The sequence below is a fragment of the Sorex araneus genome, chromosome 6 (assembly GCF_027595985.1).
Source record: "Sorex araneus isolate mSorAra2 chromosome 6, mSorAra2.pri, whole genome shotgun sequence".
NCBI classification, from domain to species: domain Eukaryota; kingdom Metazoa; phylum Chordata; class Mammalia; order Eulipotyphla; family Soricidae; genus Sorex; species Sorex araneus.
The window spans coordinates 75,729,708-75,743,856 of record NC_073307.1 but is presented as its reverse complement, the minus strand read 5'-3'; the positions used below and the strand labels follow the sequence as shown (position 1 = coordinate 75,743,856).

Below are 14,149 nucleotides of genomic sequence, written 5' to 3'. Positions count from 1 at the left end.
CTGGGATATGTCTGCAGAAACCTCGTCATCATCAATACTGTAAATCACAGTGCCTAGGGGTGGTACAGCTAAATATCCAAACCACAGTCAGCAACACAAAAACAGGATTGCCAAACTTCAACAACCAAGCTTAAAAATTGCCTGTTGAGGTGGCAAACTGGGGGTGTGGGGTGGGTGTGGGGAAACCTGGGAACTTAGCCTGAGGGAAGCTGACACAGGCAGTAGGGTTGGTACTGAGACATGGTATGTCTAAATCTCAACCATGGATAACTTTGTAAACCATGATAATTAAAATTTTAAGACAAGGAAAAAAAGAATAATAATTTGGAGCCTTATAAGTTATTGGCAATTAATGGCATCACTCATTTACAGGCCTCTTACTACTTGGCACATGACAGATATTTATCCAATGAATGTAAATATTTTTCCCATTTCCTTTCTAATCATATATATCTAAGAACATTTTCATAAGTGTAATTTTTTACTCAGACTTACATAGACATTTTTAATAATTCTGTTTCATCAAAAAAAAAGGATAGACTTTAATGGTTACCTCGACCTAGTTTCTGAACTATCCACTACGTGATCGCTTACAGCTCTGCTCTGCTCTGTGCCAGCCATATCCATCTTCTCTCTGATCTGTGAATGTTCGGCACGTATGAAACCTTTAGACTTTTCCTTTGCCTGTAATGTCTTGACACCAAATATTCACAAAGTTTCTCCTTTACCTCCTTCAAAGTTTCCTTGTCAAATGTTTTTGGCAAGGTTTAAACCTCTCAATCTCCCCATTTTTCTCTAGGAGATATATTATCTTCAAATACAGTGAATACATATTTACTTTGTTTACTGGAGCAGTACCACAGCGGGTAGGGCATTTGCCTTGCACGTGGCTCACTCGGATTCAATTCTTTCGTCCCTCTCAGAGAGCCCAGCAAGCTACCGAGAGTATCTCGCCCGCACTGCAGATCCTGGCAAGCTCCCCATGGCATATTCGATATGCCAAAAACAGTAACAAGTCTCACAATGGAGATGTTACTGATGCCCGCTCGAGCAAATCGATGAACAGTGGGATGACAGTGCTACGACAATGATACTGTCTCTTTATAATAATATTGTTTTTGATACTTTTTTCTATTTAAGCATAAATCCCTGTAGAACTCAGTAGATATCAGTGCTCAGTAGGTGCTCAGTAAATATTTGCATTTTGCAGGCCATTTAAGGGAGAGCATGGCAAAGTTAGGTTACTAGCTCTTTTTCCCTCTTGAATAATTCTGTTTGATCTGTGGTAGATTTTATGCCAAGGTGTCCTAAAAGTAAAGGGATTGGGAATCCACTCCTTATTATTCAAGTTTGAGTTACAGCAGATATTTGTAGATAAACTTTTATTGGAATATAGACATGTATATTAATTTACAATTTATTTGTGGCTGCTTAGAAAAGCACACTTTGGCATGAATCCTCAAAGTAAAAATTAACTAATTAATAAACTCCACAGCTGTCTAGCCCTCTACACAACATATTTTTCAATCCTTTCTCAGAGAAGTAGTCTATTGTGAAGATCTGGAAGTTATGGTGTCTGGGACTTGGAGTTTTGGGAAGCTCTTTTCAGCAACAATTAAAATGTCATAAATATCCCACTTCCAGAAAAAGAAATGAAGCATAGGGAAAGGAGTTCTTACCTGTGCAGTACACACCTGGCTGCTGACAGGTGAAGAGACCCTCTGGTCATCCCCTTGTGTTCCCGAAGATGAGGCCAGGAAGTAATGATTGTTTGGTGAAGGGGGCAAACTGATATGCTGGGGGCTTTTCACAGCCTGAAGTGGTGAATGCTGAGGGGAGCACTGTGGGCTGAGAAATGTGGAAGAAAGTACATTTGTTTGACCTGAGGACTCCACAAAATGACTGTTCCCGAGGGGTAGGAGTTGAGCAGCATCACAAATGGGAGGTTGGCCCTCTGGACCATTGCTTTGTCTTTTCACAGATATTTGTTGGGATGCAAAAGGGCAGCTGGAGACGGCATCTTCCTGTTTAATGGGAGCAGCCAAGAAAGGCAGTGGCTTCTTCTCAGAACAGTTACTCCTTTTCTGCTTCTGCAGCTGCATCCTCAGTTCCTCCACCTGCTTCTGCTCTTGCTGCAGCTTCCAGGTGAGCTCATTTATCACCTTCTGCTTCTCCACCAGCATCTTGTCCTTCTCAGAGTCCAGTCCGTCCAGTTCAGAAGGGATAGAACCACCATTCAGGCTGCTCATGAGGCTCTCCTCAGTGCAGACATGAACTGGGGATGGGTGCAGGCCAAAGGAGGGAGACGCATCATTAAAGGTATCGGGCAGGGACCCAGTCACTGACAGGTCAGATGAGGCTGGCGAGATGGGGGGGCTCGAGCTAGTACTGCCAAAGTGATAGAAGCTGTTGGGTAGGGCACTTGTTGAAGGGGAGGGCTGGTAGCTGGGTCGTGCACTGGGGGGTGTAGCAGGAAAGGTGACGGTCGTTATGTCACTGAAGTTAGGCATGGGGCTCCCAGAATAGTCCTGAAAGGGCCGGAGTCGGTCCATGAGTGCTGTCTTGGTTCCTGACACTGGCAAACCTCGGATTCTAAGTTGCTGTCTTAACTCGGAGACCTAAAGAAAACAGAGAGCTATTAATGTGATGTCTAATGACAATATTTTCTGGGGATTAGAGGGGAGGGCACCTTGCCACACCCACTGGTATTCAGGACTTACTCCTGGCTCTGCACCCAGAAGCGCACACTCCTGGTGGTCTTCAGAGCACCGTATACAGTGTCAGGGATCGCCCTCCCTCCTATACTATTACTCTTACCTAAAGTTTTTTCTTTAATACCTTTGTGCAGGAAGGGACAGTGTTCTAGTACAGTGGGCAGGGAGATTGCCTGGCACTCAGCCATCCCAGGTTTGACCCCCAGCATCCCAAATGGTCCTCTGAGTCCAGCCAAGTGTTATCTTTGAGCACAGAGATGGAGCCAACACAAACAAAAAATTTACAAGAAAATAGAACTGGGCACTCTAACATATATATGTTATTTTAAGACTAATTTGTTATCAGAATGTGAAGGAGGAAATGAGGTGCACATATTGGCTAAGAGGGATTAATAGTATGGTGAAAGACTTGGATCTGAAATAGTGAACATAGGTAGTTGATATATAATGATGCATATCTAAAATTTATAGAATGTTAAATTTAATGTATCAAATTTACTTCTTGTATCCAAATTTTATTTTATTAAAGTGTCATGTTTTTCAAAGATATTCACAGTTGAGTCTTAGACATACAATGTTCTGTCACTCCTCCTGCCACCAGTGTCAACTTTCCTTCACCGGTGTTGCCAGGTTTGTGTCCCATCCCTCCTCCCACGTCTTCCATCTTGACAGGCACCTTTGAAAGTTTGGTTATTGAGGTTGTGTCTTAGGATGTCAATGTTGTCTCTGTGGCTTGGATGTTTAGCTCTCTCATTCCTTAATACCACCAGTGAGCTTTGGTCCTCGAGTCTGATGGTTATCACTTGTCTCATCTCCCTGCCTCCAAGCCCCAGTTTGGTCTGTTTTCTCCTCCCTATACTTTGGGACCAAGAGTGATCTAGGCATTCTCCTTTTAAACTGTAACTGGAAGGGAACATAAATACATTAAAATATTTTCATTAAGGACAGAGAAATAGTACAGAGTTTAAGGCGCTCGCCTTGCATGCAGCTGACCCAGGTTCTCTCCCCAGCACCATATCTGGTCCCTCGAGCCTCTCAGGAGTGATCTCTGAGCTGAGAGCCACAAGTGTACCCCAAGCACCCCCGGGTATGGCTACAACCAAAAGAAATTATTTATTGAGATTCTGTGGTTTACAACACTGTTAAACATAATCCCAAAGCCACAACCATCGCCAGTGTACCCACCTCTCACCCCCAAGGACCCCAATGTCCTTCCCTTCCAATGCCCCAATACCACTTAATTCTGTGGATCAGCTATCCTATCATGTTGCCTTTGCCACTTTGTTGCCACCTTGCTGTGAATCATTAAGTCAACCTCTGAGAGAGGTCATTTTGTATTTATCCCTTTCCTTCTCACTGACTACAGTCAGTCTAGTGCCACCCATATTGCTGCAAATTACATGAGTCTGTGCTCTCTTAGAGCTGCATAATATTCCATTGTGTATATAGATCACAACTTCTTGATCAACATTTATCTGTAGTCAGCATTTGGGTGGTTTCCATATCTCAGCGATTGTACTGAGTGTGGCAATGAACATAGGTGTGCATATATCCTTTAAAAATAATGTTTTACTGTTTTGAAGAATAGATATAATTGGGTCATCCAGTAGTTCTAGTCCTGTTTTTAAAATATATATCTCCATATTGCTTTCCATAAAGGCTAAATTGGATGTTCCCACCAACAGTGGATGAGAGTTCCACACCCTCTCCAACACAGGCTGTTTCTATACTTAATGATATGTTCTGGCACAGTCTTAGTGTTTCTATGATTTGTCATACATTACGCTTTCACTGCTCAAGAATCACAGACATGTAGATCTCAAAGGAGCCTCAGAGTCACTAAGCCTAAGCCTCATATCCATCCCCTCCCCCTGATCATGTCCCTGTTAAGTGGGAAGGAAACTGGGACTCGGTAAGGGAAGTGGACACTCGTGAAGGGATTAGTGTTCCAAATTTTGTGTGCCTGAAGCCCAATTATGAAAAACTATAATTCATGGTGATGAAATCATCTGTGTTTAAACATTTCTTCTCCAGCAGTCACCCCCAAACCGGCTTCCTGCTTCTTGGGTGAGATCTTCCGATCAAGCTTTGTTAGTGGTTCTCATGCCTCTATGAGACCCAACACCCTGGATGTTTCATCAAGCACCGCTGGTGGGCCCTCCGCCTGGAGTCCTTACTCTGCAGCTGTGCAGTGCCAACTGACTATACTTATTTCCAGAGTTTCCAGGGGATATTGCTGATGCTACTAGTCTCTCCAGCAGTGTCTGGGAAGCATGATTCCACTTAACATTTATTTCCTAAATTTAACAATGAGCTATAATATAGTCCTATATTCATACTGAGGTCTAGTATATGCAGAAATAAGGCCATCAATTAAAATCCTGGCTCTTACTAGTTCAGTGATCACTCTACGCATCAGTTTGTCTCAATAAAATGGAGATAAAATAAATACTGTATGGATTTTTTGTAGGGGTTAAGTGGCTTACCATTTTAAAAGCACTTACAGTGGTGCTTGGCACATAGCTAGTGCAGTGTAAGGGTTTACTATTATTACTGTGTTGTATCAAATGTAATTATCTTATCTTTGTATTTAAAAATAATATTCATAAATTATAAGACAAATACCTAAAATATGAAGGTTAAATTATAATACATGCAAACAAAGATAGACTATTTTAGATCCATTAAAATTGATGTTGTATTTGTAATAACCCCCAAATTGGTGCTGTATTTGTTGATTATATATAATAACAAACAATTTATGGTGTGTTACTACATGTAAAAGCTTGCTTACTTCTGTTTTTCTAAAAATTATATGAATATATGTTTGTACATATTTAATATTTGCTTGCAGGTTAAGTTGTTTGAATAAATTTATCATCATCATCATCATCATCCCGTTGATTGCCGAATTTCTCGAGCGGTCTCAGTAACCTCTCTATTCATCCAAGCCCTGAGATTTTAGAAGCCTCTCTCTACTCGTCCTTCCAACGGTGTTGTACTGGAGGCTCGTTCAGGGTCAGAGGAACAAGACCCAGGTTGTTACTGGTTTTGGCATATTAATACACCATGGGGACCTTGCCAGGTTCTCCCATGTGGGCAGGAAACTCCCAGTAGTTTGCCAGGTTCTCCCAGATGGAGAAGTACACTATAAGATGTTGCGTAGCCGCTTTGCGGCGAGCGCTTCCGGGACCTGGCTTTGAAGTCTCTGGATGCTGGCCGTTGACAGGATTACAAGGCGCCGGGGGCAGTCCCTGGGTGTGACCGCCTACCTACTGGGACATGGGAAATCTGGGTGGAGGAGTAAATTCATGCTAAACAAATATTTCACCAAGTGGCACCTGGCCCTCCTCAGAAGTGGAGGTGACCAGGAGTGCAGCCGTAGCCTTCAATGCAATGGAAGAACATTTGCTGCTTGATTCAAGAAGGCAGAATGCCCGGTGTGGGGACTGGGAAGGGGGCGTGTAATTGGTCTAATAAGTTTTGTGACATGTGTGCTAAACTTTAAATACATATATATATATATATAGTTTAGTAATTATGGCTACTAATTGTTAAAGTTTATGGTACTGAAGCATAAAGTTACTGCACTCAAACATCATTAAAGGCCCATGACACTCCACTAATGTCCTTGTACCACCACTGGTGATTTTCATTCAACCCACATTTCCCCCACTGTTTGTTAATAAGTTTTGAATTAAAAAACCAAGGGTTTGTTATGGTTGGCATCAATTGTTTCCATCTGTTTTTTTCTTAATATTCCATATACTTTTGTTACTTTTGTCATTAAATGGAAATATGCTGAATATTTAAATATTTATGATTCTAAAATGCAACTAGATGAATATATTGGACAATATTACCCTGATAATCTGCAGGGAATTAAATTTTGAGCATAATAGAAAAGAAAGTAGACATAAAAACATTGACAACAAATACTAAAAATCTATAAAAGTAAGAAATTCTTTTTGAAAGTAAGAAATTTTTAAAAGAAAATTCAAATAACAATCTAGATAGAAAGTAATTACAGAACAAATTATAAAAGATTAATATGATTTAAGTATGCTTTAAAAATAAAAAGAAATAAAAAGAAAAGCCAGAGAAATAATACAGGGGTTGAGGCATTTGCCTTGCATGCAGCCAACCCTGGTTCTATCCCTTGTTACACACGTGGTTCCCTGAGCACAACTAGCAGTGATCCCTAAGAAAATAGCCAGGAATAAGATCTGAAAAATACTGGGCCTAATGGCAAAACAAACAAACAAGCAAACAAAAAATTAAACAAACTGAAAAAAATAGCACACAAGAAAATGACAGAACAAGGAGAACATGAGTATACCACCTGTAAAGATCACAAGTTTATACCAAACTCAAGTCAGTTTACACAAAAACTGATGTAAAACCCTGATAAGCAAAGCTTCTACATAGCAAAGATACCAAAAAAAGCATGCAGATGCACTGGAGACAAGAGAAACAAATTCACCAAAAAAGAAATCCCATCAGAGTAATAAGCTGCACTGGAAAGGATATTTCTAAGATGTATGCTGAAAGACATGTCTAAGATATTTTGAAGCTGAGAACTGAAAGATGATTTTTTATTTTATAAATTTTAAAAATAGAATCACAGTAAGATACACAGTTACAAAGTTGTTCATGATTGGATTTCAATCAAATCATGTTCCAACACCCATCCCTTCACCAGTGTACATTTTCCACCACCGATGTCCTCAGTTTCTCTCTGCATGTCCCAAATGCCACCTCTATGGCAGGCACTTCTTTTCTTCTTCCTTCTATTTCTTCTTTCCTCCTTCCTTTCTTCTTCTCTCCTTCTCTTCTTCTTCTTCTTCTTCTTCTTCTTCTTCTTCTTCTTCTTCTTCTTCTCTTCTTCTCTCCTTCTCCTTCTCCTTCTCCTTCTCCTTCTCCTTCTCCTTCTTCTTCTTCTTCTTCTTCTTCTTCTTCTTCTTCTTCTTCTTCTTCTTCTTCTTCTTCTTCTTCTTCTTCTTCTTCTTCTTCTTCTTCTTCTTCTTCTTCTTTTCAATGCAGATACTGAAAGGCTATCATGTACATCCCTTTCCCTAGTTTCAACACTCATTTTTTGTTAAAGACAATTTTTATGAGTGTTTTTCCCAGCATACAAACTCACATGGCATTGTTAGACCACATCTGACTGATAGCAAGCAAAAATGAACACCTAATCAGGAAGTACCAAGTCTACCAAGTCATAATCAACTAGCAAGGGAGTCCTATTGTCTGCTTTGTCCCCCTACAGACTCTTGATCAGCAAAACAGCCAAACTCTAACTGTATACTCTGTCCTCAAGAAACAGAGGCTCTAACTTCTTAAATTAAATCTGGAATGAATTTCCTAGCCAACTGCTCTGGTGTCAGAGAGTAGAGAGTTTGAAGTTTTGGTTCCTAATCTGGACCTCTTAAGGAGGCATCTACTAGATCAAGTCTGAACAGTCTGGAAAGACTTTCTAATACAATAGAACTGTATCTGAAGAAAACTTCAAAGCAAAAGTCCTAATGATATCTGTGTAATAGGGCAATCAATGGAAGACTACAACAAAGATACATGAAGTAGAAGGCATTTCTAATAATATATAATAGAGCTTAAGAAATTATCTAGTAACAAAACAAAAGAAATACAATGGAGGGTCTGACCAGCAGAATGGACAAGGTCAAAAATTGAAACAAGGAGCTTAAAGCAGTAGAAAGCATCTGAAAGAACAGCAAAACACAGCTGTCTAACAACAAAGAGTGTATAATGAAGATATGGTATATATACATAAAATAGTATGAAGCTCTAATGAGTGATGGAATCATGCAAATTGCTGTAACTTGAGGATATGCTAAGTGAAGAGGGCCAGAAGAAGGATAAATACTGAATGTTATCACTACTCTGTGTATATAGAATAGCATGTTAAAGGAATAGAAGGTATAAAAGGTGGGTTAACAGAGAAGCAAAAAAGTATAGTCGAAATGACATCTGCACTTATATGTTCATCGCAGCACTGTTTACAATAGCCAGAATCTGGAACAAACCCGAGTGCCCTAGAACAGATGACTGGTTGAAGAAACTTTGGTACATCTATACAATGGAATACTATGCAGCAGTTAGCAAAAAGGGGGTCATGAATTTTGCATATAAGCAGATCAGCATGGTAAGTGAAATGAGTCAGAAAGAGAGAGACAGACATAGAAAGATTGCACTCATATGTGGAATATAGAATAACAGAGTAGGAGACTAACACGCAAGAATAGTAGAAATAAGTACCAGGAGGTTGACTCCATGGCTTGGAAGCTGGTCTCACATTCTGGGAAAAAGGCAGCTCAGATAGAGAAGGGAACACCAAGCAAAATGTGGTTGGAGGCCACAAGGGGGAAGGGGGAAGTATGCTGAATGTAGACTAGAGACTGAACACAATGGCCACTCAACACCTTTATTGTAAACCACAACACCTAATTAGAGAGAGAGAACAAAAGGGAATACCCTGCCACAGTGGCAGGGGAGGGTGGGGGGAGATGGGATTGGGTGGGTGGGAGGGATGCTGGGTTTATTTGTGGTGGAGAATGGGCACTGGTGAAGGGATGGGTTCTCGAACTTTGTATGAGGGAAACATGAGCACGAAAATGTATAAATCTGTAACTGTACCCTCACTGTGACTCACTAATAAATAAATTTAAAAAAATAAATAAAAGATGGGTTAAGGAAGGTGATAAATGAACAGGGAAGCAATAAAGGTGGCCTGGAAGCAAAATAAGGACTAGAGCCAGGGGTTTCTGGCTTTTCTATGGTGCTTTTCTATGGTGCAGAGGCAAAGTGCCTGTAAACATTTAAACAATTAAGGCCAATACAACTGAAACCATGGGATCCAAACTACAATAATTTAAATATGTATGTGTCAGGTATCCAGGTTGGGTTGTGGGAGAGAACTGTGTTTATAGGTGCAGGGATGGTGTCACAGGGTGGTGGGATTACAGGTGGAAACACGAAATGCTTAAAATTCTATTATAAACAACTTCTTAAAAATTAAAATAGACAAGAGAATTAAAAACAATGAAATAACATAGGAGTAAGTACTATGCATAAATTATAAACAAGGAAATGCCAATAAAATCAATATTTAAAATTTTATATTCATAAAATTGATGGAGAAATTAATATGAATACTTTGCATTACTGAAATAGCAGCAAAGGGCACTGGAGAGAGTACAGGGGTTAGGTCCTTTTCTTGCATGTGGCCAACCCTGGTTTAATCCCTGGTACCTCATCTGGTCCCCTGAGCAGTCCAGGAGTCATCCCTGAACACAAAGCCAGGAGTAATTCCTGAGCATCCAGATATGCCGCTCCTTCTCCCCGTGGAGCAAGAGAGGACATGCGTTTTACCAAGACAATTCACTGATGATTCTTTGATCCAGTGTGTGCATTCTTGCTTAAGAAGTATAACTTGGGGCTGGAGTGATAGCACAGTACATAGGGCGTTTACCTTGCACAAGGCAGGCCCCCGGGTTCGATTCCCAGCATCCCATATGGTTCCCTGATATGGTCCTCTGAGCACCACCAGGAGTAATTCCTGCGTGCAAAGCCAGGAGGAACTCTTGTACATCACCAGGTGTGACCCAAAAAGCAAAAAAAAAAAAAAAAAAAATGTAAAAGAAGTATAACTTCACATCGTATTCCCGAAACATTCATGTTAATAGTGTTGTGAAACAAAATGCCTTAATTAAAAAAAAAAAAAAGAAGTTTAATGGTGTGGTGTTGGAATTATGTCCATGAGAAATGGTTACTATTGTAAACCAAAAAATACATAAATTTAAAAAATAAAAACAAACAGCAGACACCCCCTTCCCCAAACAGAAACAAAAACAATCAGTGCTTAAATATCAAGCACTGACTGGGGACAAAAATTAGTTGGGGATAAAAAATTTTCCTATATATCAAGAAGTGTTTCTTGAACACATTGCTTTTAGTCTGGAGAGTGCCCAGGAATGAAGGCCCTGCCTCACTGGTGGCCAACTCGGTTTGTGTCTCGAAGACATGCACCACAGCAGAGTCACTCCTGAATATGCAGCTAGGACTAGGCCACAAGTACCCACTCAATGACCAACTCCCAAACTAAATAAAAAAACTAAAATGTGGCAACGAAACAAAACTCATGTTACTCTGAAAACAGACTGTATAAATGTTAGAATGGAAATTGCTAAATACTTATCAAGATCTTTAAAATATTTGTGTTTTTATTTTTTATTTAATTATTTTTTCTACTTATTTTGGGGTTTTGGGGGCACACTGAGTGGTACTCAAGGTTAGTTCTGGATCTGTGCTCATGGATCACTCCTGGCAGTGCCCAGCTGGGGTCAGCTGTGTGCAAGGTGAACATCTTAATCTCTCTTCAACCCATAAATTATTAATATGTTTTGGTACTGGAATTCCATTTACATGAATTCCCCTCTAAGCTTGGAGAGATAATGAAAGAAATAAGTGTATATACAGATTTCATTTTTAATAGCAAAAAAGGGAAGTCACTTAAATGTTGAATAGCAAAATGTTAAATGTGAGTAGAATATCATATGGTGTTAATAAAACTAATGAATAATAAACTTATGATTTTTTAAACAAAAATGCATATCATAAATCTATATACACATGACTTTTAAAACAGAACATGGCTATATGCATTTAAATATAGAGGGAAACAATCTGTAATAGTTTTTGCAAGTTTAACATTATCTAAAACATTACTTCTTTACACATTTCACTGATAAATATTTATTGCTACAAAAAGAGCAAAAAGTTACCTTAGAAACATTGCATCTATCTTTGTAATAAACTACCAGGGTATTTCTAAAACTGATAAACAACAAATAGTGATATTCCTTATATAGTCTTAATTGCATTTAAAAAATATTTTCTTTTAGATTTTAGGTGTTTTTAAAAAGTGTAAAATTGCAACTCAATATTATTTTAATTGCAGTATTTTCTTTTCCTCAATATTTTTTTGTTCTGGTCCATGCCCTGTGGTGTTCAGGGCTAACTTCTGTATCTGCACTCAGAATCGCCCCCCTAGAGACTTGGGGAACTAAATGTGTATGGAACTGAGGTTGGTTGCATGCAAGGCAAGCACTTGATCACTGTTCTATCTCTCTGGCTCCTACCACAGATAACTTTTGGCTTTTTGGGGTCACACTTGGCAGTGCTCAGGGGTTACTCCTGGCTCTGCACTCAGAAATTACTCCTGGTGGTGGTCAGAGGACCATATGAGAAGCTGGAGATATAACCCAGGTTGGACACATGCAAGGAAAAGGCCCTCTCTGGAATGTATTATCACTCCAGCCCCCCATTGATAACTTTCAAAATCAATTTACTGTTGAAAAATTTAAACATATCAAAGTATATAGACACCTTCATATATCAGACAAGGAACTAACATACAAAATACATGAAGCACTCTCAGAAGTCACCAAAACAGCAACAAAACAATCCATAAAACAGGGAGAGACATGAAAATGACTTTCTCAAAGGAGACGTAAGTATGGCCATAGGCATATGGAAAAGGTGTTTATTGGAGAAATAGAAATCAAGCCAATAGTGAGGGATCGCCTCACACTAGCAAAAGCAGTCTTCTTCAAAAAGTTTGGAAACAATAAGTGTTAGTAGGGGTGTGGCAAATAATGAATTTTTGTTTACTAGTGGGATAGAAGCTTGGTTTGGCATAGTTGAAAAATGGTTTGAAAATTTCTCAAAAAGTTTGGAATAGAGCATCCATCTGAGCCTGCAGTTTTACTCCTGGACATTTACCCTGAGAATAAAAAAACATTAATCCAAAAGGACATATACACATACTTTTGTTCATTACAGCATTCTTTGCAATAGTAAAATCTAGAAAATCCAAGTGCTAAAAAGCAGAGTAGCTAAAGAAAGTATAGTAAGAGCTAAAGAGATGGTACAGTGGGTAAGATACTTTGCATGAGGCTGACCTGGGTTTGATCCCAGCATCTCTTTATGGTGTCCTAAGACTTGTCTGGAATGATCCTCAGGACAGAACCTGGAGTAAGTCCTGAGTATTGTGATCTGAGGATTCTGAGTGTTTTAGGGGGTCAACTTGGGATAAGAGGGATCTTGACACTGGGGTGGTCATGGTATAGTAACAGCAAATATGAAATAATATTGGTAACATGGTATAGTAACAGAGCAAATATGATTCTTACCAATTTTGAAAATGGTCAACTCATGCCTAATCTTGTTTTATTCTTTAGAATTATTTTGAAGCGAGTTATATATTTTAGCTGCAAATACCTTGATATCAATCTCTAAAAGATTAACGCTTTCTTTAAGAACATAGGTACAGGGATTCGAGGTTTAATTAGCAAGATAAATAGTGGCCTTCACTCACATAGCCAACCTGGTACCACATATGCCCAATACCATATATGGTCTCTTTGACCATATATATTCCCCTTCATCTACCCCGCCCCCGCCCGCAAATACTGCTAGGAGTGATCCCTGGGCAAAGAGCCAGGATTAATCCCTGAGAAAGGTGATGCACCCCCCAAAATCAAACAAGAACAAAGGAAGAATACTATTATTGCACAAATAAAATAACCCAATAACACTTGGTGTGCTTAGGGCTTACTTCTGGCTGGCACTCTGGGATCACGCCTGATGGTGCTCCAGGGACCATGTGCCATGCTGGAGATTGGATGCCTGCTGGCTGCATGCAAGGTAAGAGCCTTAACCCTTGGACTATCTCACCAGCCCATTACCTAACTTTTCTGACTACTTTTCTGAGGATGATCTTCATTAATTCCCTTTATTTCCCCCCTTCTTAAATTTGGTTGCATCATATGGCCCACCTCTCTCCTACTCTCTTGCTCTCCCCTCCCCTCCCACTTTCCCAGTTTTGATTTCCCTCTACCACATTTAAAATACTCAAATAAAGATCAGTCAGATATGTTACAATTAGTTTTATGGTTTTATGAACAACTTATCCTCCCGCTTTTTATTGAATCACCATGATATACACCTTTACAAAGGTGTTCATAATTAGGTTTTAGTCATGTAATGTTCCAACACCCATTTCTTCACTGGTGTACATTTCCCACCACCAATGTCCCCAGCTCCACACCTCCAGCTGCCTCTATCTCTAGGATACAGATACCTCTCTCTCCCTACCCCCCTCTCTTTCTCTCTCTCCTTCTCTCTCCCTCCTTCCCCCTACTCTCTTTCTCTCTCTCCCTCTCTCCTTTTAGTCATTGTGGTCTGCAATGCAGGAACTGAAAGGTTATCGTGCATACCCTTACCTCCTTTCAGCACTCAGTTCTTATCCAGAGTGACCATTTCCGACTATCATTGTCATAGCAGTCCCTTCTCAGTCCTAACTGCACTCACTGTGACACCCATAATATCATGATACCTATGTGCTTATCTTTACC

At 39.7% G+C, this 14,149-nt stretch overlaps 1 protein-coding gene across 1 annotated transcript in view; it reads right to left on the bottom strand.

Moving 5' to 3' along the window:
* Positions 1 to 14,149, bottom strand: part of MYOCD (myocardin) — a 108,981-nt gene that overhangs the window by 8,996 nt on the left and 85,836 nt on the right. Inside the window, exon 10 of the mRNA XM_004603891.2 lies at positions 1,680 to 2,618. Coding sequence (XP_004603948.2) covers positions 1,680 to 2,618 — 939 coding nt within the window. The remainder of the gene's footprint in view (positions 1 to 1,679; positions 2,619 to 14,149) is intronic.